The following is a 26,198-nucleotide window of genomic DNA, read 5'->3' on the forward strand; positions in this document are numbered from 1 at the left end:
ATTTATTATTATTATTATTATTATTATTATTATTTTGGTTTTTCGAGACAGGGTTTCTCTGTAGCTTAGTAGCCTGTCCTGGAACTCACTCTGTAGACCAGGCTGGCCTCGAACTCACAGAGATCCGCCTGTCTCTGCCTCCCGAGTACTGGGATTAAAGGCGTGTGCCACCACCTCCTGGCTTAAAAAAGTTATTTTTAAAAGATTCCACTTACTTTTATGTTTATGAGTGTTTGCTTGCATGCATACATGTGTACCATGAGTGTGCTCAGTGCCTCTGGAGGCCCGAGGAGGGCACTGGATACACTGGAACTGGAGTTACTGACAGTTGTAAAACAAGATGGATATGGTGTTGCTCATCTGTAACCCCAGCACTTGGGGGCAGGCTGGTCTCTGTGAGTCCTTGTCCCTTTCATATGAAAGAAATAATTAAGGCCGGGCGGTGGTGGCGCATGCCTTTAATCCAGCGCTCGGGAGGCTGAGGCAGATGGATCTCTGTGAGTTCGAGGGCAGCCTGGTCTACAAGAGCTAGTTCCAGGACAGGCTCCAAAGCTACAGAGAAACCCTGTCTCGAAAAACTAAAAAAAAAAAAAAAAAAAAAAAAAAATTAAGTAAGATATCTAAAAGGTTTAAAGTGTGTTAAATGCAGGGGGATTCAGCTAAACAACTCAGTCCTGGAATATGGGGAGGGTGTGCGATGCAGGGCCAGCCAAAGGGGGTGGATCTAGAGGGAGGAGGAAACAGCCAAGTGCCTTTGCCCCTCGCAGTTTTGAATCTAGCGCGATAGATTCACGTGTAGCCAATCCTAGCCCAGCATCCTCTTTCGTCAGTAGTTGCCGAGGCTCCGAGCCACGAGTCTCTCTGGTCAGTTCTAGCCGTTGCTGTTGTACTCGTGCTCGGCTCTTGCGTTTCCATCCGTTAAGACTGAGAGGGCACAGAGAAGACCCGTAACTTCCTCGGGTATCCCCGCCAGACGGAAACCCTCCGCTACTCTTTCCACAGCCGCGGACTCACTGCCTCCACGTAATGTGGGAGCTCTCTAGGCTGACTCCGTCAGAAGTTGTAGTGCCAAGATTCTGGGGCTTCTAACACGACTAGCTACAGGCACAGGAAGTTCTTGTTGTTTGTCTTTCATTCATTCATTCTTTCTTTTTCTTTACTTTTTTTTTTTTTTTTTTTTTTTTTTTTTTTTTTTGAGGAAAGCCGACCTGGGCGGGGAAGTGTCCTTGTGACGGAAGGGTTTTGAGTCCTGGCCCTTTAAACCCGAGGGGGAGGATCCGGAAGTGGATGGGCGGGGCAAGAGGCCCTGCTATATAAGAGGGCCCCAACCGCGCGGGGTCTCCAATCTGCCATTTTCTGTCCCGGAGTGAGTCTTCGCTGCCCTGAGTCCTCTGCTGTCTTCACAGGCAGTGTTCTGCCCACCGGCCCGCCAACCTCAGGGGAACGATGGCCACGGAGTCGACAGCCACTGCTGCCATCGCCGGGGAGCTGGTTTCCGCTGACAAGTAAGCCGGACTGTGGCAAGCTGGAGGCACTGGCCAGTCGGCGGGGAGAGCCGGGACTAGGCTTGGCGGGCGGGACAGACCGGCGGGCGGGACAGCCGCCGTCCCCGCAACACCCGCCGGTCGGGGCGGGAGCCCCGCGTCCGAGGAGCTGGCGGCCGGCGGGGACGGCGGGTGGCTGGCGCCCCCTGCCCGGCTTTCCGCGGCCGCCATCTTGCCGGGGGCAGCGGCGGCTGGCTCCATCGCCTGCCCCTTTTCTTCCTCCCCCGGCCCGGGGCTGCCGGTGGGGAGGCGGGGCCCTCCGCCGCCGCTCGACTCTTGAGCCCTCGCTTTCCGCGTACGCCTTGCGTGAGCCTGGGTAGAGACTCGGTAGAGGAACCTAGAAAATGACCAACAGATTTGGCGCCAAAAAAAAAAAAAAAAAAAAAAAAATCCCACACACGAGGATTGAGGCTTGGACCGGAGCGCCCTAGTGGGCGGGGCCTCGGGGAGGGCGGGCCTTTGCACGAGTGCGTTCCGTGCCGAGCTCCCGAGGAGGGGGCGGAGCCTCGAGGAGGCGGGAAAACTCCATTGTTTGGGGTTTGAGCGGCTCGTGCCTCAGCTGGTGCGCAGTGAAGTTTATTCTGGACTCGGGGCCGGAAGGCCGTGGTCCGAGGGTCGCCACGGGGTTGACGCTCCGCCACCCCCCGCCTCGGCTGAGAAGCGTTGTGATTTTTTAGGCTTTCCGTTGCGGGGCGGAGATTTGCTTGCTTCAGGGGACATTTTCATACTCTAAGGTTTTAGGTAGAAGCTACATGGAGCTTTCCGCCTTCGCAGTGTTACTTGGTAGACTAGTCGGCTAAGGGTAAGGACCCCAAAGGAGGAATAATTGCTTTGAGAGCTTCACAGTGCTAGTAAACGTGAGCCCTTCTCTTTGGTTAGTGCACAGAAACACCCGTCATTTGGAGGAAGCATGTTTTCCATGCAGTAGGTTCTATTTGCCAACCTTCCCTTGTCTTCTTTTAGGTGCTTTTAGGTTCTTTTAGGTGTTTTCGTCCCTGTATATTTTAGAAGTTTTGCTCCTCGCAAAAATAAAGGTGGCTGTGAGATTTTTGTGAGTGGTTTTGCTATAGGTTAAGTATTTTAGTTGACATTTTAATTAGTACAGTTGTACCAGCGATTAACGATAACTTTGCCCAACCTACCTATCACCCTTTGGTTCTTTTCATAGTGGGTTCTTGAAAAGCAGTAATTTGGGAACTGCAGTTTTAATTTTAGATTCCATTTTCCTGCTTCCTATTGCTTATGACCAGAGTAGATTGATTTGCTAATTCTGTAGAATTTATTACAAAAGTAATCTATTTTTATGGTGCTTTCTGAACAGCTGTTATTATTACATTGGGGATCCTCATCCTTCCAATACTTTAAAGTTTGGGGGATGTAGCTCGGTTAGTTTGTCTAGCATGTATGAAGTCTTCAGTTGAATCTCATCACAGAATTTTTTGTCATTTGTATCCAGTCAAACTTTGGCCACTGGTGAGGTAATTTCCAGCTTCCTGACAGGCTATACGTAGAAAATTACATGCTCACTTATTTAAAAAAAAAGCCTCAAACTTTTATTTATTTATGCTTGTTTTTCCAGACAAGGTTTTTCGGTCAGACATTCCTGACTGCCATGGAACTTGCTCTGTAGACCAGGATGGCCTTTAACTCAGAGTTCTGCCTGCCTCTGCCAACCAAGTGCCCTAATTAAGGCCTGCACCGCGCCACAATCCCCACTCCCCAGCCACACATTTTTGTTGTTTTCTGTTTTTTGAGATAGGGTTTTATCTCTCTGCCTCACAAGTGCTGGGATTAAAGGCATGCACCACCACTGCTGCCCTGCCACGAACTGCAATTTTGAAAATATGTGTACCATGAATAGTTATGTATTGGGTGTGCTGTAGGTTTTTTTTCTTCTGAGACAGGGTTTATCTGTGATCAACTTTGATTGTTCTAGAACTCCCTTTTAAAAGATCAGGCTGGCCTCGAACTCAGAGTTCCGCCTACCTCTGGCTCCTGAATGCTGGGATTAAAGATGTATTTCTTAACCATCTGGCTAATGTTTTAAAATTTATTTGTGTAGTGTAGCTTTTCTGTCTGCCACGGTACCTATGTGGGATTCAAGTCAGTTATCTTCTAACTGTGAAGCTTGCAGCTTGAATTCTGATGTCATACAGCATACAAGCCTTTATTTTTGAGAAGGGTTTTCTATAGTGGGCACAGTGAGAGAGGAAGACCTGCAAAGCAGAGGGGAAATTAGGAAACCAAAATCCTAAATTTTTTCTTTTTCTAATGTGTGAGGTTCAGTTACTGTATGCCATTCAAGGCCAGAAGAGAGTGTTGAATTTCTTGGAGTTGCACTTATAGGTGGTTATAAACCACCATGTAGATGCTGGGAACTGAACCTGCATGTGCTCTCTTAAAAGTTGAACCATCTCCCTAGCCTGGCAAATGCCTTTACCAGCCAGCCATTTTGCTGCCCAGAGTGAGTTTTATGTCTAAGAAAAAAAAATGAAAGTTTTTAATTTCTAAATTTCTAGCTATTTATTGGTTCCTACTTGCTTAGTCCCTTAGTCTTTTTCCATATGATGGCAGTGTTTTCATTTAAGTAATCAAAAATAGTTGAATTTAAGTTTTATTTTTGTTTTTGTTTTTCGAGACAGGGTTTCCCTGTAGTTTCTAGAGCCTGTCCTGGAACTCGCTCTTGTAGACCAGGCTGGCCTCGAACGAATTTAAGATTTTTTGAGGGATGACTAGAGAGATGATCTAACAGATAAAGTGTTTTCTATGAAGTTTGACCTCAGAAGGTAACTAAATGTAAGAGAACTAGCTTTGCAAACTTGTTTTGTGTGTATTGTGACATGTACACTGTTCCCCTCTTCCCCTTTCCCATTATAAGCGTACAATAGTAAAACAGTTTATGAAACTTTTACCTATTTCTGTTGGCTGTTTCCTCACCCGTCTGGTTTTCAGTTAGAATCACTTAGGAAGGGAGTCTCAGTGAGGAATAATCTAGATCAGATTGGTTTGTATATGCCTAGTGTATTGTCTTAATGTTCGGTGAGAAAATCTTGCCTGGTTTTGGTGGCACCGTTCCATTGTTTTAGGACCTGGGTCTGTAAAGTAGAGAGGGCTAGCTCAGTAGCAAGCAGGCAGCGAAGGTACATTTTTCCTTAGTGCTGTTACTGTGGGATGATGTGATGAACTATAAAAATAAACTTCCTGATACTGGTGTTGTGGTTTTTTTAAAAATATTTATTTATTTATTTATTTATTTATTTATTTATTTATTTATTTATTATGTATACAATATTCTGTCTGTGTATGCCTGCAGGCCAGAAGAGGGCACCAGACCCCATTACAGATGGTTGTGAGCCACCATGTGGTTGCTGGGAATTGAACCCAGGACCTTTGGAAGAGCAGGCAATGCTCTTAACCTCTGAGCCATCTCTCCAGCCCGTTTTTTTTTTTAATTTTTATTTATTTTTTAAGAATTTTTATGTATACAGTGTTCTGCCTGCATGCATGCCTGCAGGCCAGAGGAGGGCACCAGATCTCATTACAGGTGGTTGTGAGCCACCATGCGGTTGCTGGGAATTGAACTAGGACCTCTGGAAGAGCAGTCAGTGCTCTTAACCTCTGAGCCAGCTCTCCAGACCAATTTTTATGTGTTTTAATGTTTCGCTTGTATGTATTTATGTGCACTATGTGCCTGAGGATACCAGAAAAGATCTTCAGATCCACTTCTAGAACTGGAGTTTTGGATGATTTTTGAGCCATCTTATGGATACTGAAGATTCTGGAGAGAATTCCTCTTAAGCACTAATCTCCAGCCCCTGATTAGGGTTGTTTATCATAGCAACAGAATTGAAAATAGTACACATACCTTTTTCTTTTATTTCTGAGATTGTTTTATTGTGTCCCCAAGAGCTCTATACTATACTATCCATACTGTTGTCAAATTTAGTTGTTTTTCAGCTGGGTGGTGGTGGTGCATGTCTTTGAACCCCGCATTCGGGAGGCAGAGGCAGGTGGATCTCTGTGAGTTCGAGACCAGCCTGGTCTATAAGAGCTAGTTCAGGACAGGCTTCAAAGCCACAGAGAAAGAGAAACCCTGCCTTCAAAAACCAAAAATAAATAAATAAATAAATAAATAAATAAATAAATAAATAAATAAATAAATAAATTTAGTTGTCTACCTCAGCCTCCCAAGCGTGTTTATTACAAATATGTAAATTTTGTTCAATTATTAGCTTTACTTACTTTGACAGCCAAAAAAATGTATATTCCTAGAAATCTTTTCTTTTGTTTATTTTATTTTGAGACATGGTTCTGCATAGCCCTGGCTGTCCTGGAACTCACAATGCAGATGAGGCTGGACTTCAGAGTCTGAAATAGGCTTTGCCTCTGCTTCCCAACTGCTGGGATTAAAAGCAAGGACCACAATGCATGGCTTCATAATTTGTTTAACAAGTATATTTTTGAAAAATAATAGTTATATAGTATGTGTTTAAGTGTGGTGCCACAGCACTCTTTTGTTCTGAGATAACTTCCAGGCCAGGAATAAGTTTTGGGGATTCAAACTTAGGTTATCAGGCATGCACAGAAAGCCATCTTGCTGACTCAACATATTCTTTTTGTTTTATATGATCTTTCTGCCTCTACCTACTGAGTGTTGGGCTTACAGCATGAGGCACCAAACGCTGCTAAATTACTTGCCTGCCTAATGATACTATCAGTCACTTAAAAACATATAAAATTAAGTTTTAGGGCCAGGTATGGTGGCACACACTTTAATTGATCCCAGCACTTGGGTGGCATATATGAGTTCTTAGTGGGGTGGTTTTTTGTTTGTTGTTTATTTTGTTTTTTTGAGACAGGGTTTCTCTGTAGCTTTGAAGCCTCTCCTGGAACTAGCTCTGTAGAACAGGCAGACCTCAAACTCACTGCCTTCCGAGTGCTGGGATTAAAGGTGTGCCATTTCCCAGTGAGTTCATAGTGTTTTATGAACTTTTAATAGCATACATGTACAAAGCTTTAGGGTATTTAGAAATACAGCACAATCTGACATCACCCTGTGACATGTCTTCTATTTCATGAAAAAAAAATCATCTTTACATATTGGAAATATTTAAAAAACCTAGTCCTTTAACCATGGTTGTTAATAAATTTTTACCTTAGCAGGGTGGTGGTGGTGCACGCCTTTAATCCCAGCACTTGGGAGGGGAGGTAGAGGCAGTCAGTTCTGTTCTGTAGGGAAACTCTTATCTTCAAAAACAAGAAAAGAAGCCGAGTGATGGTGGCGCACGCCTTTAATCCCAGCACTTAGGAGGCAGATGCAGTTGGATCTCTGTGAGTCGAGACCAGCCTGGTCTACAGAGCTAGTTCCAGGACAGGCTCCAAAGCCACAGAGAAACCCTGTCTCGAAAAATCCAAAAAAACAACAACAACAACAACAAAAAAACAGAAAAGAAAACTTTATCCTTATCCTTGTACCATTGTGATGGAGGAGAGTTATCTGTCTATGTTTTTTTTATTGGTTAATTAATAAAGAAAACTGCCTTGGCCCTTTAAGAGACAGAAAATTAGGTAGGTGGAGTAGACAGAACAGAATTGTGGGAACAAGGAAGTAGAGTTGGGGAGACGCTTTAGGCAGTCTCCATAGGGAGTCTCCATGCTTCTCCTCTCCGAGATGGACACAGGTTAAGATCTCTCCTGGTAAGCCACACCTCGTGGTACTACCCAGATTACTAAATATGGGTTAAAGGAAGATGTGAGAATTAACCAATAAGAGGCTACAGATAATGGGCCAGGCAGTGTTTTAAAAGAATACAGTTTCCGTGTAATTATTTTGGGTGTAAAGCCAGCCGGCAGCCGGGTGGCGGGATGCAGCCCCGCCGCTTCACACTACACCATTCGATCAACATAATCAAGTAATCCTTAGTGCTGAAGGATGCTTGTAGGTCAGTGGTAGAGCACTTACTTCAAGCCTAACGTGTAAGAATTTGCCTAGTATAACTAGCTGTTGCAGAGTTTGTATATAAGGATTAAAAAGGTCATTCCAGGATCTGGTAGATAGCCTTTTTTTTTTTTTTTTTTTATTCCTGTACCTGAAGGTAGTACCTTTTAAATTGAGCCTATTTTTATTTTCTGATTCTTGCTGTGAAGTTGCTGTTTACTTAAGTGGTTTAGGATTAAATTTTATTTATTTTTGAGACAGTTTTACTACATAGTTCTGGCTGGCCTGAAACCCACAGAGATTGTCTGACAGTGTCTCCTACTACTTTGCCTTCTGAGTGCTGGGATAAAGGCGTGCACCACCACTGCTGGGCTTTTTTGTTTTGTTTTGCTTTGTTTTGTTTTTCGAGACAGGGTTTATCTGCAGCTTTAGAGCCTGTCCTAGAACTAGCTCTTGTAGACCAGGCTGTTCTCGAACTCACAGAGATCTGCCTGCCTCTGCCTCCCGAGTGCTGGGATTAAAGGCATGTGCCACCACTGCCCGGCTGGGCTTGTTTTAGTTTTTAAGCTGTGTTATTGTTTTGTGTAACATTAAGGGGAGCACATGTGAATAGAGGTCAATTTGAGTGAACCGTTCTACCGTGTGGATTCCAGTGATCAAACTATGTTCTCAGGCTTGGGAGCAAGTGTGACTTTAGCCACTTAAGCCATCTTATTGACCCAAGACTTGAATTTAATAATGCATGTGAGTCAGTAATACTTGCTTTTTATTGGTTGTTTAAAACAAAAACTTTTGTATTTTTTCTATTCTTTTGACTTTACATTCAAGCTTAAAGTATTTTCTGTTTTTTTTTTATTCTTCATTGCAGAATTGAAGATGCCCCTGCTCCTTCTACCTCTGCAGATAAAATGGAGAGGTGAGATTATATGGTACAATTATGATCATAATTATAGTGAAGTAATATAACTGAGGGTAGTTTGCTGACTACCTTAACTCATAGTAGTCAAATACTATATTACTGGAACTGTACCTTTGGCCCTTCAAGTATTCTTCTTGGATGCCTCTAAGGATCTTTTTTAGGGATTCATTTAGATTTTTTTTTTCTCTTCTCCCTTTCCTTCTTCCGTCCTAGTGGTTTTTTTGAAACTCTAGACCAGGCTGGCCTGGATGTCCCAGACATCTGCCTGCTTCTTCTGGGATTAAAGGCATGTACTACCACTGCTGGGTTCATTTAGAATCCATTTAAAATCTGCTTCTTTCATCATTCAAACCATTGGTGCTAATGTAAACAGTGGTAGGTAAATTTGTATCCTTCTGACATAAAGACTTGTGCCACCATGACCACTCTGAATTGTTAGCAGATTATTGAAAAATACCTGGATATTTGGAGATATTTGTTCAAAATGAGAATATTCCTTATAGGAATCAACTGACAGTATCTGTTGACAGTGATAGATTTTGAGGTAAATGAAAATTAAGATTTTGAGGATTGGTTATAGTGATTATTATAAAACATTGACCAAAAGATACCTGGGGAAGAAAGGATTTGGCTTAATACTTCAAGGTCCATCAATAAGGGGAATCAGAGAGGAAACCATGGCAAGACTGCTAGTGTTCTCTTTGGTTTGCCCACAGACTCGTGGTAAGCTAGTTTTGTTTTTGTTTTTCCCCTCGACAGGGTTTCTTTGGGTACCCTGACTATCCTGGAACTTGAACTTGATCTGTAAACAGGGCTGATCTCGAACTCAAAGAGATCTGTGCCTCTGCCACCCAAAAGCTGGGATTAAAGGTGTGCTTAGTTTTTTTGTTTGTTTTGGTTTGGTTTGGTTTTTCAAGGCAGGGTTTCCCAAGTAGCTAGGCTACCCAGCATATGGAATCCTGGGACAGGAGTTATCTTGGGCTAGAAGAGACACTATCTCAAAAGCAGCAGCAGTAAGACTTAGAAATAATTTAAGATTTTGGAAAATATTTTTGACCACAGTGAATTTGACAGTATCCCAATATTTTAAAAATATTCTGATGAAGCTGGAGGTGACTTTTAAAAAAAATGTTGTTTGAGCTGTATTTCTAGTTATTCTAGGGGTTGAAACAGGAAGATTAATTGCTTTAGCTTTAGTTTATGGCCTTTCTGTGCATTTTGTGAGACCCATTCCCCATTCTTTTTTACTTAGCCCTGAAATTACAAGTATGGACCACTACCAGTATTTTTTTTTAATCCTTTTTAATGAGTATCTTGTAACTATCCTAAAGTGGTCTTTACTTTGTTATGTAGCTGAGGATGACCTTCCAACTGCCGGGATTAAAGGCATGTGCCACTGCCAGTCAGCTCAGCTCAGCCTTCTATTTATTTAGTGTATTTTTTTTTTTGCTTGTTTTTGTTTTTTTTTGAGAGAGAGGGTTTCATGTAACATAGGTTTGCCTCAGTCTCCCATTATTTCCTGTGACGACATTGAATTTATAATTCTCTTGCCTGTTTTTCGACTACTGAGACATATGCCACCCTACCTGCTTTTATGCACTTACTGTTGGAGATCAAACCCAGAACTTTTTGTGTTTGCCTATTAGGCAAATATCAACTGAGGTATATTCGTCCTTCATCTTTTATTTTTTAAGATAAGACTCACTAGACTTGGCTAGCCTTGAATTTTTAGAGATCCATCTGCCTCCACCAAACTTGGGGCTTCTACTTGTTTTTTTTTTAACATTATATATGTGTACATATGAATTTGTAAACGCCACAACATGCATGGTGGAGTGTGGTGGAGGTTCCATAATAGCTTATGAGTTTCTCATTTTCTGTATATGAATGCTAGGGATTGAATTCAAGTTTCCAGGCATGGAGGCAAACACTTTTACCTGCTGAGCCACCCCTAACGTTAATTTCTGTATTACGATGTGAGATACAAATTTTGGTTTATTTATTTTTGGATCATTTATTTAAGATTTGGTTTTATTTATTTATTTATTTATTTATTTTAATTTTTTTTTTTTTTGGTTTTTCGAGACAGGGTTTCTCTGCAGCTTTAGAGCCTGTCCTGGAGCTAGCTCTTGTAGACCAGGCTGGTCTTGAACTCACAGAGATCCGCCTGCCTCTGCCTCCCGAGTGCTGGGATTAAAGGCCTGCGCCACCACCGCCCGGCTTTTATTTATTTTTTTAATTATCTTTTTAGTGTATGTTTGAGTAGCTGTGTGAGCTTATGCCCTACATACATTCAGGATTCTGCAGGGCAGAAGAAGGTACTAATTTTGCTGGATTGGAGTTATAGTTAGGGCTACCATGTGAGTGCCTGGAATTGATCCTGGGTCTTATGAAAGAACAATCTGTTCTCTTAACCCCTAAGCTACCTCTCCAGACTCCTACTTTTTTTTTTTTTTAACTTATCAGCTTTTTATTCTAGTATTGTTTGCTATACAGATTATAGATCACACATTTCCTATTAATTGTTTGGTACCTTTGTCAAGATTTTTTTTTAAAAATATTAGTGTTGTACCTACATGTACACCTCCATGCCAGAAGAGGGCTCCTGATCTCATTACAGATGGCTGTGAGCCACCATGTGGTTGCTGGGAATGACCAGCTACTGCTTTCAACCTCTGAGCCATCTCTCCAGCCCTCTTTGTTGAGATTTTAATTGCCTAAATTGTGTGGATCTATTTTGTGTTCTGTTTCTGGAGCCTGTCCTGGAGCTAGCTCTTGTAGACCAGTCTGGCCTCGAACTCAGAGATCCGCCTGCCTCTGCCTCCCGAGTGCTGGGATTAAAGGCGTGCGCCACCACCGCCCGGCTGTTCTGTTCTTTTTATTTTATGCTTTATACCATAATGCCCTATTCCCCCCCCCCCCCCCCCCCCCCATGATGTCTTTCCTTAATCACCATCTCCTACCTAAGTGTTTTTCTTTTGTGGTATAGGGACTTGATTGAATCCAGGGCCTCACGCATGCTAAGAAATGGTTTTAACTGAGTTCACTCAGTTGTATTTCTAAGTCAAACTCCTCTCCTTCCTTCCTTCCTTCCTTCCTTCCTTCCTTCCTTCCTTCCCTCCCCCCCCCTCCTTTCTCTGTCTCTCTCTTTCTGGTTAATTTTTTCTTTAGCTAGTAAGTAAACTTGTATGACTTTGGGGTTCTTTAGTGGTTCCTTTTTTGTTGTATATAATAACAATATTGTAACACTGGTAAAGCATTTGTGAATATTGCATTTCTAATTTCTTGTGTTTGTTTTGATTTATTGAGTCAAGGTTTCACTGGTAGCCTTGGCTCTTCAGTAACTAGCTCTGTAGAACAGGCTGACCTTGAAATCACAGAGAGAGATCTGTGATTAAAGTTGTATGCCACTTGCCACCCTTCATATACACAACCTATCTTTTTCTTTTTGTGATAGTGGTAAATAAGTATGACTTTTTTTTTTCTTGTAACGTAGATCTTCGTGTATAGTTAAAGCTGACCTCATTTTCAGTCAATCCTGCCTTTGCCATTAGAATGCTGGGATTATCTATCATCATGCCCAGTTATTTTGCTAGGTCTTCCATAGCAGTCAAAAATCAAAAAATTTATATTGTTTGGCTTAAATGTAAAATTGCATTCAGTGAGTGTTGGTTTAAACAATATTTGTTACTGAATAAAATATTTTTCTTGCAGTTTGGATGTGGATAGTGAAGCTAAGAAACTATTGGGATTAGGACAGAAACATCTGGTAATGGGCGACATTCCATCGGCGGTTAATGCATTCCAGGAAGCAGCTAGTCTTTTGTAAGTATATGTTTATTATAAAACAGTATTATATTGCCAACCAACCTTTAAAAGTTTTTCTATGGGGAGAAAGAATGAAGACTAAGGATATAGTTAAATGGTAGAGTACTTGTCTAATATATGTGTCTAATCCTCTGAATCACAACTCTGGCTCTTTACTTCCCATGGAGGAGTTTTTCTTGTAATTCTAAGCCCAAGTATCACTTTGTAATTTCAGTAATTTTTCTGAGTAAGGTGATTTTTGTTCTAGTCATTACTGATTCAGAAAACAATTAAAAGCAGACAATAATGGTGCACGCCTTTAATCCCAGCACTCGGGAGGCAGAGGCAGGTGGATCTCTGAATTTGAGATCAGCCTGGTCTACAAGAGCTAGTTCCAGGACAACCTGGGTTACATAGGAACCCTGTCGTGAATATCAATAAAAGAAAAAAAAAGACACAATTTATTTTTACTCTTTATTATTCAAAATATGATTGGGTTCAATTAAAATGTGATTGGGTCTGCAGAACTTACTCTGTAGACCAGGCTGGCTTTAAACTCACCAAGATCCTCCTGCTTCTGCCTCTCAAGTGCTAGAATTAAAGGTGTGTACCACCACTGCCTGGCTAAGAGATCTTGTTTGATTACTTCTTTTTTTAAAAAGAAACTATTTGTTGTGTTTGTAGGTGAAACACCAGTGAACATAAAATAAAAACAAACCCAAAAACAATAGTCTTCATTTCAGTATAACTTTTCATGATTCTTTTTTTAGCAAGTAAGTTCCAATCAAAGGTCTTGTAACTGTTCTGGTCCACAGTGATATTTGTAATGTGGCAGGAGGAATACCTATTATAAAATACCTGGTTGGTGGTACTTCAAATATATATTATATATGTGTGAAGAACACGTAACATTAACATCATGTGTTAACTAGCAATGAATATCAGACTAGATACTTACTTTCTTTACAGAGGTAAGAAGTATGGAGAAACAGCTAATGAATGTGGAGAAGCCTTCTTTTTTTATGGGAAGTCACTTTTGGAGTTGGCCAGGTATGTCTTGGAAAGTCTCATTTTGTAAATAGAATATTTTATATCACTTTGGTCTGTTTAAAAATTGAAGCTTTCTTGTTGGCTAAAATTATTTATGCAAAGAATGAAATTTTGAGGTTTTGAATTAGTAGAAGCTAAGATATTTTCAGTAATAGATAATGGTTGATCAGAGTTTAATACAGGGTCGTGAACATTCAGAAGTACTCTGAGCTAGCTCAAAATTCAGTAATGACTGTATGGAGGACAACAAGGAGTACATGACCGTGTCTAGTAAGGACACTTTATGCTTGTGATGATTCCACATTTGTGAATTTCTCAACATCTGGGGAGGCTAAAACAGGAGGATCAAGTTTAAGGGGAGCCTAACCCTAAGGGTGACCCTGTTCCAAGCCCTTGTTCTTCTCTACAGTTAAAAGGAGTTACTATTAATGTTCTTGGAAACCATTCAAGAAATTTATTAACATGACTGAAATATTTGAAGCCATATAAAATGACGAATGATCAGTCTTTACATATAGTTATCTTATGTTCTTAATTTTGTGATTATTCAAAACACTTAATGACTGGTTTGAAAATGTTGACAGAACACTGGCCCTTTTGAGAAATGGGATTGGATGTGATGTTTAGGAAGTAGTATGTCCCTGCTATACAAAGAAATGAGTATTTTAATTCTTCATAATAATGGGTTTCATTAGTACCTTTTCTTACATAATCATATAGTTAAATTATTTTTACCCCCGTTTACCCTCTCATGCCCTTCCCACTTGTGTTAATACTTTTCTTCCCAGCTGTGCCCCTGCTTCCTGTACGTTGATGTGTGCTACCAGTGAGTTTCGTTAGGTTCGTTCATCGGCAAGAGGGTACTTTATCAGTGGTTGCACACTGAAGGAAATGTCTTTGGCTTCCTACCAGTTGTCAGTATATATAAAAATTTTCAAGTAAGGCTGAAGCGCCTCATGAACCCCTCCCATTTTCCCTGATCAGTTGCTCGGAGGCCCAGTCCTGTGGAGATCTTACATAGGCAATCACAGTTGCTGGAGAGCAGAAGAGTGTTTTTGTCTTATCATATCTGGAAATTAGTGTCCTCACCTTTCATTTCCAATCACACATTCCTTGTGCCTCTTCTTGGTTTCCTCTGAGCCTTGGGAGTATAATACAGATGTCCCAGGGTGAGTCCATGACTATCATGGAAGGGAACATCACAGCAGACCAGCAGGAATGGCACTAGAGAATTATCTGAGAGCTTAGAACTGAGGCAGCAAACTTGAGGTGGAGAGAGTAAATTGAGAATGTTACCCCTAGTAACAGTCCTCTTCCAACAAGCCAAACCTCCACTAACTGGGGATCAAGCTATGAGCCTATGGGGGTTGGATTTCATTCAAACCACTACAAGGTGTTCACTGTGTAGACCAGGCTGGTCTTGGATTCAGAGAACTGCCTGATACTGACTCCTGAGTGTTGGGATTAAAGGCATGTGACAAAGATTCTTTTCTTATTTTAATCTGATGTAAGTGTGGTTATGTGCACATGTGTGCAGGTGTTCTTCCAGGCTAGAGTCCTCAGATCCCCTTGGGCTGGAGTTAGATTTGTGAGCCATCTGACGTGAGTGCTAGCAATTGAACTCAGAAGTGCAGCACTGTTTCCCCATCTCCCCTGGTCCCTCATCCCCTTATTTTTAAAGACTAGTCTCACTTTGTGGATCTGGCTAGCCTGGAACTTTACTTGATTTTTTTTTTTTTTTTTTTTTTTTTTTTTTTTGTTGTTGTTGTTGTTGCCTTTTTTCCATGTTGAAATACATTGTTAGGAACTAGTTATACTTTTGTGCTTTTTCTTCTTGTAGAATGGAGAATGGAGTGCTGGGAAATGCCTTGGAAGGAGTGCGTGTAGAAGAGGAAGAAGAAAAAACAGAAGATGAATCTTTGGTTGAAAATAATGATAATGTAGATGGTATGTAGATTTGCATGCTGCATTCAAGAGATGCGACGACCTATAGTTCCTTTAAATAAGTTATAGAAATAGAGTCCTTATGTTGGTGGTCTCTCCAAAGGTACTTGGGCTGATACAATAGCTGTAGGCTATTATTAAAGTGACAGCCTCTCTAAGAGAGTAACTAAATTTATCTAATAACCATCATTTAAGTTGGTATATTTAAATATTAAGAACATTACTTTTCTGATGCATATTTATTTTTAAAACTACGTTGCATAGCCCAGTTATTTTAATGTAGTAGTCTTTGGAGCACTTTTGTGGTTTATGCATCTTAGAAAATTAATTTTTTTCTGAGTTTGGCTGTTAGAGCGTTATAGATCAAATAAATATAATGTTGAAGAGAGTAAGCAAAGGCTGACATGTCTTCCCTGACTGGTAATCAGATTACTTGAAGTGAATATATGGAGTTTCTAGTCTAAAGAGGTTTGATTTCTTTTGCAGTATGTTGCTTTGCTAGCTTCGATTCTCTTGCTTTTCTCACGGGGGCACCTGCTAAATCTTAGCCAGGCTATCTGAGGACTTAAAGGGACTGTGTTTCTAGTTTCCATTTATGCTTTTATCATTAAACTCGGAGACATGTTTATGCTTCATGTTCTTTAACCATGTAGAGGAAGCAAGGGAAGAGTTGAGAGAACAGGTTTATGACGCCATGGGAGAAAAAGAAGCCAAAAAAGCAGAAGGCAAGTCTCTGTCAAAGCCTGAAACTGATACAGAACAGGAAAGTGAAGTGGAGAAGGGTGGAAGAGAAGATATGGATGTAAGTGAGCCTGCAGAGAAGCTACAGGAAAAAGTTGAATCGACTTCAAAGGAGTTAACTGAATCCTCTGGAGAGGCAAAAGGAGCAGCAATACCAGGACTGAATGAAGCTGAGGTCACTTCTGGGAAGACAGAACAGGCATCATTGTGTGCTGAGGAAGGAAAATCAATTTCTGGAGCTTATGTTCAAAACAAAGAATGCAGAGAAACAGTGCCTCAGGAGAAGGAGGGAGAGGAAATAATGAGCGTAGAAAAAAAGCCAAAAGAAACTTCAGAAGATCAGCCTAATGGGGCTCCAGAAAAGCAGGGCACTGCCATGAAGGTAGAAGCTGAAACAGTAGATGCTGCAGTCAATGTGGGTGTGGACGTGGGTGGGGAGGAACCAAAGGATCAGGTAGCTTCCTCTGAGAGTGAACTAGGAGCGGCTGTTCTTGAGCAACTGTCAGGACAAGATGCAGTGTCACCAGCGGTGGCTGCAGAGGCTGGGTCAGATGTCTCTGAGAAGCCAGGGCAGATTACAGTTCTCAACAATGGTTCAGTTGATGGACCATCAGCTGCAGAAGATCAGACTCCTAGTGAACCACAGACTTCTGCAGAAAGACTGACAGAGACTAAAGATGGTTCAAGTGTAGAGGAGGTCAAGGCAGAGCTGGTTCCTGAACAGGAGGAAGCTATGCTACCTGTAGAAGAGTCTGAGGCAGCTGGAGATGAGGTTGAGACCAAGGTAGCCCAGAGGGCCACGGAGAAAGCACCTGAAGACAAATGTAAGATAGCTGCTAATGAAGAGATACAAGAGAGAGACGAACAGATGAAAGAGGGTGAAGGTAACCGGGATACACTAGAGCTGCAGTGGGTGGAGTCCATTCTAGATTTGACTCACTAATCATTGGTAAAAGTCCGCCTTCCATTCAGGATTTTCAGTCTGCCTTTGGATTAGGAAAGGATTACTTTAGGAAAGGTCAAAATGAAAATGGGGTTAATTTAAGAACATGGTGATAGGTTTAGTAAGTTAAATTAAGAACACCAATTCTTTAGCTGGTGGTAACTAATATTTTTACTAATTAAAAAGTAGATCTTCTGATTTCTGAAATTTGGCTAGCTATCAGTAACTTGTGCCATACTAGCCAATGAGGTGATATGAAGGGTGGATTGTGGGATAGGTAGGAACAATAATATTAGATTAGGCTGGCAGAGAATGCTGAATGGATGTTAACTTGCATGCCTTTGGGTTTTTTAACTTACTGTTCACATGCTTTCTCTTATGTGCTATAGAAAGTAGGAACAGAGCAGTAGAATCCACTGAATTGGTACACTTAAGCAGGCATGCCATTTAAATAAATGAAGGCAGTTAGCATTCTTGTGCCCTTTCCACATTTTGATTATAGAAATGTTTATAGGTTATTCACAATGTCAGTAGTGTGTCCCACCCCTTTTTCAGGGAAAAGAGATAGCAAAGTGCTTAGCTATTTATCTTGTTGCTTTCCTTCCTCATTTCATGCTTGCTTTGGCTGCTAACCAACTATAGTGTTAGTGGCTTAATCCTGTTTCAATTTTATCAGAAGTTTTAAGCCTCTAATTACTAATTGGCACGTCTGACTTGAGTTGTACTCAGTTGGGGATTCTACTGTATATGTAAATTTCATCTAACATGGGCATTAATGACTATAGGTCTTAATTAATATCTTGTGTAATTGCTAGACTGTTTCAAGAGTTATCTATTTACAGGTGTATTTCAATTCATTTTTTTTTTTTTTTTTGGTATAATTGGTAGACGATTTTGAGAGTTGTCTTAAGTTGTAGATTTTCAATGATCCATCTTTCAATACTTGACCTTTCTGTCAAGCATCTGCCTATATGTAGGTCCTCCCTGCACTCCAGCCAGCATCGACACAGCCAGAGTGGTAGTACTGGTGCACTTCTTAAGTTTTAGGACTTCTTTAGTAGAAAGCACAGAATTGAATTCCTCAGCCGGGCGGTGGTGGCGCACGCCTTTAATCCCAGCACTCGGGAGGCAGAGGCAGGCGGATCTCTGTGAGTTCGAGACCAGCCTGGTCTACAAGAGCTAGTTCCAGGACAGGCTCCAAAGCCACAGAGAAACCCTGTCTCGAAAAACAAAAAAACAAAAAAACAAAAAAACAAAAAATTGAATTCCTCAGTTTTTTTTTTTTGAAACTGAGGTTTTTTGAAAACGCTGATGTCTTGATTCTTCCTTTTCTCTCCCTAGTGTTGAGGATTGAACCCAGGGCAGCATGTGTATTAGACAAGCACTCTACTATTGAACCAAATCCTCAGCCTATAAGTGCTATTTGACTGATAAAATTTTCTGTATTTTCCAAATAAGGCTTGGGGGTGGGGCGGGCAAGAAGTCTTCATCACACCTAATAAAGAGAGATGGGTAAGTCTGGCTTAAATGCTAGTTCGCCCCTCCACCCCCAGACAGGGCTTCTCTTTGTAGCAGCCCTAGCTGTCCTGAAACAAGCTCTGTAGACAAGGCTGACTTTGAACACATAGAGATCTGTCTGCCTCTGTCTCCTAAGTATTGGGATTAAAGATGTGCAGTGCTAGTCCACATCTTACATGTGAGAACCTGAGTTTGAATCCCCAGAACACACATTAAAGTGGGAATGTACTCACATCTATAAGGGGAGATAAGGAATCATATACAGAACTCCCAGAAGCTTGTGAAACAACTTATTTGGAACATAGGACAGACACCCTGTCTGGTCTCTGACCCAACCCAAGGCTATCCTCTGACCTATATAGATGCCACAACATAAGTGTACCCACATTCCCATATATACATCTCTACACACAGTTAAAACACTAGTGCCTGGAATGACAGTGAGTGGTAGAATACTTGTCTGCCGTGAGTAAATTTCTGTGTTTGATCCTAGCAGCACAAGAAAATAGGAATCCATTTCATGGTACTTGGCCTTTTACGACTTGTAGGATATGAATATCGCTCATAAATCAATGTATTCTTTTCTTTCTCCTGTTCCATTCTCTGTCTTCTTGGTGTGTTTTAATTGTCATGTTAGATGTGGTTGGTAAGTGAACAAAAATTTAAATTGCTCTGCTCAGGTTGTTTGTGCTAATTGATCTAGTGGGTATTTGATTTATGTATAGGAATTCCACATCATTTATTTGTTTTTGAGGGAAGAGCTCATGAGATTACATGAGGATTACCTCATGGGATTACATGAGGCACCATGCCTGGGTTTTGGTTAAATATTTTTTTGTTGTTGGTTTTTTCTTTTGAAACAGGGTTTCTGTCTGGAACTCACTTTAGACCAGGCTGTCCTCAAACTTAGATCTGCTTGCCTCTGCCTTTTGAGTGCTGGGATTATAAGGGGTGTGCTGCCACCACCCAGCTTTTCATTAAATCTTTAGGTAGTAAAAATAAATATATAAAATTTTAAGCAGTATTAATGAGAGTACATGTATCTGCTTCTGTACTCTTTGATTATTGGAGGATGGGTGGAGTCATTAAAATGAATCTAGTCTAAATTTTGGGGCATTACATTACATGAAAAAGGTAACGCTGGAGCTGGATAGATGGCTTAGTTGTTAAGAGCACATACTGCTCTTGAAAAGGACCAGTTTGGTTCTCAGCCCCATAGTAGACAGCTCACAACTGCCTATAACTCCACCTCCAGGGCATCTTTCTGGGCCTCTACAGGTGTGTGTGTGTTTGTGTGTTTCTGTGTGTGTACACATATACACATGATTAAACATCTTTAAATTAAAAAATGCTTGTGCCGGGCGGTGGTGGCGCACGCCTTTAATCCCAGCACTCGGGAAGCAGAGGCAGGCGGATCTCTGAGTTCGAGACCAGCCTGGTCTACAAGAGCTAGATCCAGGACAGGCTCTAGAAACTACAGGGAAACCCAGTCTCGAAAAACCAAAAAAAAAAAAGAAAAAAAAATGCTTTGGTAGCTCTACTTCAGAAGCACTAAATTGCATAGTCAGAAACAAATAAAAGAGCCTTTTTGTATTCTGGGAACTTAAGAACTCTAGCTAGTTGTGGAGTTCCAGTCTCAGAGACCTTGTCTCAGAATATAAGGTGGGAAGTGGTAGAGGAAGCACCTGACACTTTTTGTCTCTGTGGACATATGCTACACACAATTGTGAGACTTTTGGTTAGTTAAGGTTTAACTATAGTTGTTAACTAGGTTGTTATTTGCAAATGTTCAGGTACTGATGGTTTGTGCTACTAATTGGAAATACACAAGAATGTTCTATGCCTGTTGTCATTATGAATCAGTGTTGATTTGCAGATAATGCTGAGACAGGCCCTATGGCCAGGTGTTTAGTCAGCACTTGAGGAGAGACAGCCAGGTCTCTATTGGCTTGAAGCCAGCCTGGTATACACGTCAAGTTTAAGAACAGCTAAAGTAGACCTTGTCTCAAACAACATTTTATAATCTTTTAGTTGGAGTTAAAAATTTTGAACATGCAGGCGGATCTCTGTGAGTTCGAGACCAGCCTGGTCTACAAGAGCTAGTTCCAGGACAGACTCCAAAGCCACAGAGAAACCCTGTCTCGAAAAACCAAAAAAAAAAAAAAAAAATTTTGAACATGCCTGGTGGTGGTTCATGTTTTGAATTCCAGCACTCTGGGGTGGAGGCAGGAGGATCTGGATCTCTGAGTTGTAGACCAGCCTGCTCTACAGAGTGAGTTTCAGAACAGGTTCCAAAGCTACAGAGAAACCTTGTCTTGGGAGAAAAAATCAAAACAAAACAAAAAAGTTGAGCATGCTGCCAGCTAAATATTCCCAGCTACTAGGGAGATGCAGAAGGATTGCAATCTTTGGTCTTTGGGGCTAGTTTTGGCTATATAGTAAGATTTTGTTTCTTTAAGAAGAAAGTGGAGGGGGCTGGAGAGATGGCTCAGCAGCTAAGAGCAGCCATTAGCTACTCTTCCAGAGTTCCTAAATTCAATCCCAGCAACCACGTGGTTGCTCACAACCATTTGTATTGAGATCTGTTTCCCTCTTCTGGCCTGAAGGCATAACACTACATACATAACATAACATAACATAAATAAATGAATGAGTGAATAAATAAATTTTAGAAAAAACAGCAACAAAAACAGAAGCCTGGGCGGTAGAGGCACACACCTTTAAACCTAGCATTCAGGAGATAGAGGTAGGCAGATTTCTGTGAGTTCAAGGCCAGCCTGATCTACAAAAGCTATTTCCAGGACCACTAGGGCTGTTATACAGAGAAACCCTGTCTCAAAAACCAAACCAAACAAACAAAAAAACACCCAGAAAAAAAAAAAAGCCCCAACTAGCATAATACATACTTAATTTTAAGTGATGATTGTGTCAATTGAAAACAGCTGGTGTTTGGGTTTAAAATCTTACAAAAGCTTGTTCCTGACTTGTGACTGTGTATCAGAATAGGTGTAGGTATGGCTACATATTTAAATGAAATTTGTTTTTTTGAATCAGGGTTTCTCTGCCCTGGCTGGCCTGGAACTCGCTCTGTAGACTGGGCTGACCTCAAATTCAGAAATTCACCTGCTTCAGACTCCTGAGTGCTGGGATTAAAGATGTATGCCACCAACGAAACTGGCTTGTTCATTCCTAGTTTATTTGTTGTTGCTAGAGTCTCTCTTGGGAGAGTTGATGAAGACATATATCTCATCCCCATAGCTTCTTGTAGGAAAGCTAGTCCCTTGACTATTGTGAATAGACTGGGATTATTTAGGTTTTGGTACTTTCATTATACTATTTTATTTAATGAATGACTAAAACTTGTCTGCTGAGTAGATACAAGATTCTTGGAAGGCTTTACTTTTGTAAGACAATCCTTAGTCCTTAAACTGTTGACATTTTGATGAATAGACTAGATTTGAATTAGATGTTAACCTCTAATTTTAACTTCAGATCAGATGCTGATGTGGGTTAGCTTCTTTCCTGTTCTGTCTTAGAATGTAGGTTGACAGATAATTTATCAGAGTCTGACCAAATAGAAAATACCTTTAGTTACATCTCAATACTGAGGAATCTTTGCTTGTAGAAACTGAAGGCTCAGAGGAAGAAGACAAAGAAAATGACAAGGCTGAAGAAAACACAAATGAATCAGTTCTTGAAAACAAGGTAAGCTGTTATTCCTTCAGTAACTTTGTAGGCCCATGGCTTACATGTATAGAAAGGTTACCATCTAGAGATCCTTTATTACTTTATAAAATGACTGTAGCATCACGATTATGTTTCACTTACATAGAGACCTTACATACTAGGGGCCCATTTGGTAGGTTTTATGGAAAAGGCCTGCATTTTGAGTTGCAACCAACTTTCCTTTTTAAAATGATAGTAAATTGCCGGGCGGTGGTGGCGCATGCCTTTAATCCCAGCACTCGGGAGGCAGAGGCAGGCGGATCTCTGCGTTCGAGACCAGCCTGGTCTACAAGAGCTAGTTCCAGGACAGGCTCTAGAAACTACAGGGAAACCCTGTCTCGAAAAACCAAAAAAAAAAATGATAGTAAATTATATATTTAGATTTATTTTCAAAAGATGTCTTGCATTTCTGCCTAATGCCAATGATTGGGATATACTTCAGTCTCTTCAAGAAAACGAAGAGGAGGAGATTGGGAACCTAGAGCTTGCCTGGGATATGCTGGATTTAGCAAAGATCATTTTTAAAAGGTAAAACTCTTGGTTCTTTTAGGTGGATTTGTGGTTGAAAATGCAAAAGCACTTTAGGATTAGACAATTATTTTTTAAGGCTTTTCTAATTACCTTTCTTTTTAGGCAAGAAACAAAAGAAGCTCAGCTTTATGCTGCACAAGCCCATCTTAAACTTGGAGAAGTTAGTGTTGAATCTGGTAATGCATTTTCCAATTTTGCTGTCTCCTAACTTCTTCCATGTCCCCATTCTCTTGTTTCTATAGACAGAAGAATAGGTCTGAATTCCTTATAGTGCCTAGAGCAGTGAAACAGCTTTGTAAATGGCTTATCTGACAGTTAAACCAAACTTAGCAGGGGAAACAGACAGGAAGATCTTTGAGCTCATGACCAGCATGGTCTATGTAGCAAATTCTAGGCAAGCCAGAGCTATAGCGAGACCCTGTTTGGAAAGGTAGGAGGGAGGAAGAAATATAAATGTAAAATGAGACTCCCTTCCTGAACTGAATTCTGAAAGTGTTTATATTAAATGTTGTACAATTCTTGATGTTTTGTCTTCATTAGAGAATTATATCCAAGCTGTGGAGGAGTTTCAGGCTTGCTTAAGCCTCCAGGAACAATATTTGGAAGCCCATGACCGTCTCCTTGCAGAGACTCACTACCAGTTGGGTTTGGCCTACGGTTACAACTCTCAGTATGATGAGGCAGTGGCACAGTATGGCAGGTCTATTGAAGTCATTGAGAAGAGAATGGGTGAGTGAACAGCAGCTATTTTATGCGTCGATGATGCAGCAATTTACTCTGGGGGAAAACAGGGTCCTTTTGGTACTAATGATTTAAGCCTGTTCCTTGTAGCTGTACTAAATGAGCAGATGAAGGAGGCTGAAGGATCATTTACTGAATATGAGAAAGAAATTGAGGAGCTGAAAGAACTGCTACCTGAAATTAGAGAAAAGATAGAAGATGCAAAGGAGTCTCAGCGTAGTGGGAATGTAGCTGAACTGGCCTTGAAAGCTACTCTGGTTTGTTGAGTTTTTTCTTAACATTTTCTAAATAACATGGTACCTTGTCTGCCCTGGACCTCACTCTGTAGACCAGGCTGGCCTCGAACTCAGAGATCTGCCTCCCAAGTGCTGGGATTAAAGGTTTGCGCCAGCATTGCCTGACTGTCCATGAGGAAGTTGATGAGAATGAGAGGTCATCTCACTTGTACCAAACAGTATGCCATGTGTAGACACACTTGTTTAAAAGTTCTCACTGTTACTTTCTGTGGCCATCTGCATTTCTTTGCTTTTCAGCATAAATACTATGTTAAACTATTGTAAAATGTTTTTGACAATACCATATAGAAAAGGCTGAAGTCATGGAGTCTCTTAAACCTAAATTACCTGGCTGCATTCCTGGCCACAGACATGCTGGGGAATGTTCTGTCGGGAATAGGACATGAAGGGTTTAGTTTCTTGTTTGTCTTAGTGTGGAAGACCTTGCCGGTGGTGTCGAAACCTTTTAATCGAGTGCTTGTTTGGTGGGTAACGTAAGCCTGGGTGGCTGGGGTTCTATGCTATAACTTACTGTGTCTGTGTCCCACAGGTAGAGAGCTCCTCTTCAGGTTTCCCTGCTAGTGGAGCAGGCACCTCGGTCTCCATGGTGCGTATTGTGTGTGTGTGTGTGTGTGTGTTTCCTTCAATAAGCCTACTTTGAGTCAAATAAGGTTTTTGTAAATTACTAATAACAAAGACTTATTTTTGTCAGATTGCCAATAGAAAACCAACAGATGGTGCTTCCTCATCAAATTGTGTGACTGATATTTCCCATCTTGTCAGAAAGAAGGTAAAATTTACATGTATTTATTTTTTAACCTTTTCTCCAGTGTACATTTGCGAGTAGGAAGTCTGAAAGAACACACTAACAGTAATACTCACCCTCTTAGTGGTTCAGTGTAACAGTCATTTTCAAAAGAGTGAATTCTTGGCGTGAGCCGTTTCACTCAGCACACCTTACATAGCAAACTCATGGCTTCTTAGCCTGGGGCTATTTGGCAAGGTAAATAGGATTGATCAGATGAGTACATTCTAAAATCTGACTGGTTTAGCATGCCTGTTGACACTCTTGCCAATAGTCCCAATCAGTAATTCTTTCCCTGTGTGGTAAATCTTCGCTTCTGTGTTTACTGACTGAACGTAGGTAACCTATTTGTAGTGTTCAGATACCCGTCACTCTCCCCAATTCCATGTGTCCCAAATAGGACATACCAGTTTCCTCTGTGTAGTGATCAGCATTGCCCTGTGCTAGAGAGCAGAGCTAGTGAGCTGTGAGTCAGGATGTTCAGGATATTGGCACCATGGGGATTACGGGATTATTTTGTAGTTTGTGTTTTTAAGATAAATACGAGGCCTTCATAATTGTATCTTTAGAGGAAACCAGAAGAAGAGAGCCCCCGGAAAGATGATGCAAAGAAAGCCAAGCAGGAGCCAGAGCTGAATGGAGGCAGTGGAGATGCTGTCCCCAGTGGACAGGAAGTTTCAGAAAACATGGAGGCTGAGGTGGGTAGTTTTAAGACTTGGCCACTTGGCCTAACCTGCTGCTTTCAGGGCTGGGAAGCCAGGCCTTCCAAGTGCATATGGTATACTAACAGAATGGTTGTACTGAACATAGTTTGCTTACGAATGCCTGACAGATTATATGATTTCTTTCATGAATTATGGAGAGGTAAGACTATTTGATTATTTCTATTTGATCCTTCCCATGTCATGTGTGAACTGCTGGCTTTTTCAGCCTTAGCAACTTGTAGTTTTGTTTCATAGAAAAGCGCAAGCTCAGGGCTGGAGAGATGGCTCAGCGGTTAAGAGCATTGCCTGCTCTTCCAAGGGTGCTGAGTTCAATTCCCAGCAACCACACGGTGGCTCACAACCATCTGTAATGAGGTCTGGTGCCCTCTTCTGGCCTGCAGACATACACACAGGCAGAATATTGTCTACAGAATAAATAAGCTTGCACTTTTTTTTATTCATTTATTTCAAGTGCAAGCTCCCCTGTGTTTACTTGTGACTGAAGCCTGCTATGTTACACATTACAAGATGGCTTATGTCATACCTTAAGTTATACCTAGGCTCTTTGTCTTTTAGGCTGGGAATCAGGCTAAAAGCCCAGCAGCAGCAGAGGGGACAATGGAGTCTACAGCTACAGTTGAAGGCACTGCAGCTACAGTTGAAGGCACTGCATGTTAAGAGGGAACAGAACCTTTCTCCCAAGGGAAAGCGGTTTTGTACATAATGTATTTTTTCACTTTTGGGGATTCTTTTTGTATAACTTCAATAAAGATTGTAGGCAACAGCTAAGGCTTTTATGGCTTTTTCTTAAATATAATATATGCCTTGGGGCACTAGGCTGTTTTGGTGTGTTTACTGTGCATATTGCTGTTGGACAACCCACTTCTGTCTAATGCAGAGGTGATCAAATGTGACTGGAAGCCTTCCATCTTCTTCTGGTGCTAAGTTTCTACTTACAAATATTTGGCTGAATTCTATTATCTTGCACTTTCAGTGGTACTATTCCTGGATT

At 41.2% G+C, this 26,198-nt stretch overlaps 1 protein-coding gene across 2 annotated transcripts; it reads left to right on the forward strand.

Moving 5' to 3' along the window:
• Window positions 1-1,330: 1,330 nt before the first annotated feature.
• Window positions 1,331-25,970, forward strand: LOC119817622 (nuclear autoantigenic sperm protein). Of its 2 annotated transcripts, XM_038334949.2 has the most exons (15): window positions 1,331-1,505; window positions 8,351-8,398; window positions 12,116-12,226; window positions 13,178-13,258; window positions 15,099-15,205; window positions 15,856-16,827; window positions 22,030-22,109; window positions 22,573-22,658; window positions 22,764-22,837; window positions 23,202-23,390; window positions 23,493-23,659; window positions 24,228-24,284; window positions 24,390-24,467; window positions 25,052-25,180; window positions 25,763-25,970. In XM_038334949.2, the coding sequence occupies exons 1-15, from the start codon at window positions 1,447-1,449 to the stop codon at window positions 25,862-25,864; spliced, it is 2,340 nt and encodes a 779-aa protein (XP_038190877.1). In that variant the 5' UTR covers window positions 1,331-1,446; the 3' UTR covers window positions 25,865-25,970. The 2 variants fall into 2 exon arrangements, with proteins under 2 accessions (XP_038190877.1, XP_038190876.1); XM_038334948.2 differs by lacking the exon at window positions 15,856-16,827 and having other exon boundaries at window positions 1,334-1,505.
• Window positions 25,971-26,198: the final 228 nt, after the last annotated feature.

This window comes from Arvicola amphibius, chromosome 6, assembly GCF_903992535.2.
Source record: "Arvicola amphibius chromosome 6, mArvAmp1.2, whole genome shotgun sequence".
Classification (NCBI taxonomy): Eukaryota; Metazoa; Chordata; class Mammalia; order Rodentia; family Cricetidae; genus Arvicola; species Arvicola amphibius.

Excerpts from the sequence above, each read along its gene's own strand:
- LOC119817622 (XM_038334949.2), top strand. The coding sequence starts at position 1,447 with ATGGCCACGGAGTCGACAGCCACTGCTGCCATCGCCGGGGAGCTGGTT. Across the intron at positions 22,110-22,572 it reads AATCAGTTCTTGAAAACAAG|TCTCTTCAAGAAAACGAAGA; the intron begins GTAAGCTGTTAT and ends GATATACTTCAG. Across the intron at positions 25,181-25,762 it reads CAGAAAACATGGAGGCTGAG|GCTGGGAATCAGGCTAAAAG; the intron begins GTGGGTAGTTTT and ends TTTGTCTTTTAG.